Genomic DNA, 2,118 nt, shown 5'->3' with positions numbered 1-2,118 from the left:
TTTCCCGCATAAATCTGTTAAAATTAGCACTTTCATGTAAAAGGCTGTTCATTTCTAGTATTTTATTTCTTATAAATAGCTGTATGTGGTCGAAGATCGTACAACCCTTCAACTCAGAAATGTTGTAATGGCGTCCTCAGTTCTAAAGGATTCAGCAGTGCATGTTGTGGAACAAGATCGTACAACCCTTCAACTCAGAAATGTTGTAATGGCGTCCTCAGTTCTAAAGGATTCAGCAGTGCATGTTGTGGAACAAGATCGTACAACACACAAACTCAGAAATGTTGTAATGGCGTCCTCAGTTCTAAAGGATTCAGCAGTGCATGTTGTGGAACAAGATCGTACAACACACAAACTCAGAAATGTTGTTTATGGCGTCCTCAGTTCTAAAGGATTCAGCAGTGCATGTTGTGGAACAAGATCGTACAACACACAAACTCAGAAATGTTGTAATGGCGTCCTCAGTCCTAAAGGATTCAGCAGTGCATGTTGTGGAACAAGATCGTACAACACACAAACTCAGAAATGTTGTAATGGCGTCCTCAGTCCTAAAGGATTCAGCAGTGCATGTTGTGGAACAAGATCGTACAACACACAAACTCAGAAATGTTGTAATGGCGTCCTCAGTCCTAAAGGATTCAGCAGTGCATGTTGTGGAGCAAGATCGTACAACACACAAACTCAGAAATGTTGTAATGGCGTCCTCAGTCCTAAAGGATTCAGCAGTGCATGTTGTGGAACAAGACCGTACAACCCGGCCTTTCAAAGTTGTTGTTATGGACGTTTGTGCTAAAATAATTTTAAGTACATTTATGCATTGACAAAAGTTTCATTGCTTTGAAAAATAACACTTTTAAACAAAAAGTTCAATAGTTGGAACACATAAAAATGAACAACCTTTCACATTTTTATATAATGTAATTGGTTAAGAAGTAAATGTTCGATTATAATATAATGTTATTATTTGATCCTTCAAAACGAGCATAAATGACGTCTTTTAACACTATCGGAGATTTCCCTTTTAAAAACAAAGAAGGTCAGAAGCGTGATATATTTCATATTCTAACACTATCGGAGATTTATCTTGTAAAAACAAAGAAGACCGGGAGAGTGCGTTATTCTACAACAATGCACTCGCCGTTCTTATTTCCTCCCTCTGCATTTCAAATCCGACACATAGACGGCGCCATTTAGTTTGAAAAATCTGATAAATAAGAAACAACTTTTGTTGAATTTTGTTCTAGAAACTATCTGGAATGATAAAAATGGGGATCTAACTAAGAAAATAAATCCGAACACCAATATCATTAATTCAGTCATTAACTCTGTACAGACGTTTAAAGTGTTGTTTATGTGACATCACAATGTAGCGCCTATCGGCCTTCGTGATTATATTCCTAAGCATTTGAACTCAAACTGTGCATTATTCTACAACAATGCACTCAGAATTGATATCTATTTCCTAATTACCCCAAACATATATCAGCGTTTAAGCACCTTTAAAGAAAAACATAGCATATGACAAGGTGAGGTGGCATATATTTGTCAAAAGATTTACAGATTTACAGGAAATAAAGAAACAACTCCATTGAACAATACTTAAAGAAATCTGTACGTGTACTTCTTAAACGTTTGAGTTCTGCATTCCGGCGAAAGGAGAATGTAACAAATTTAATACAAAGCTACCGCCGGCGGGGGCAACGCTCGATTTTTTAGTTTTGCTATCAGCAAACAAAGAAACATTTGAACAACGTTTCCTTTTAATAACTTTAATAGGTCAGTCTTGTCACACTAATTTTGTCAAAGTATGAATCCTTTCCATATATAAATAACAATAAAAAGAAAATATAATCAAAATTCAGAAGGAAAAAATATATATGCATATGTTTTACAGAAAAAAATAATATATAGTCCATTAAAGCACAAATCAGTGAAAATTCAATAATTTAACCTTCAAGGCCAACGTAATAAAAGAGTCAATGTCAATTTGAGATAGATATACATGAAGGTCTTGACCTTAAGAATGTTCTGTTATAATATGAAGTCAATCCATTAAATAATAGCAAAGTTACAGCCAGTTACAGCCAAAAATGAAAATTTCAATAATTTGACCTTCAA

The 2,118-nt window shown here is 34.8% G+C and overlaps 1 protein-coding gene across 1 annotated transcript in view; it reads left to right on the top strand.

Annotated features, from left to right (window-relative positions):
* LOC132734686 (galaxin-like) overlaps positions 1-955 on the top strand; it is a 2,646-nt gene extending 1,691 nt beyond the window's left edge. The window contains exon 3 of the mRNA XM_060721475.1: positions 80-955. Coding sequence (XP_060577458.1) covers positions 128-793 — 666 coding nt within the window. The 5' untranslated portion in view covers positions 80-127 and the 3' untranslated portion in view covers positions 794-955. The remainder of the gene's footprint in view (positions 1-79) is intronic.
* Positions 956-2,118: the final 1,163 nt, after the last annotated feature.

This window comes from Ruditapes philippinarum, unplaced genomic scaffold (genome assembly GCF_026571515.1).
Source record: "Ruditapes philippinarum isolate M1 unplaced genomic scaffold, ASM2657151v2 ctg2628_1_1_1_1, whole genome shotgun sequence".
Lineage (NCBI taxonomy): Eukaryota > Metazoa > Mollusca > Bivalvia > Venerida > Veneridae > Ruditapes > Ruditapes philippinarum.
Note: the sequence above shows the minus strand (reverse complement) of the source record. Positions and strands in the feature narration are given on the sequence as shown.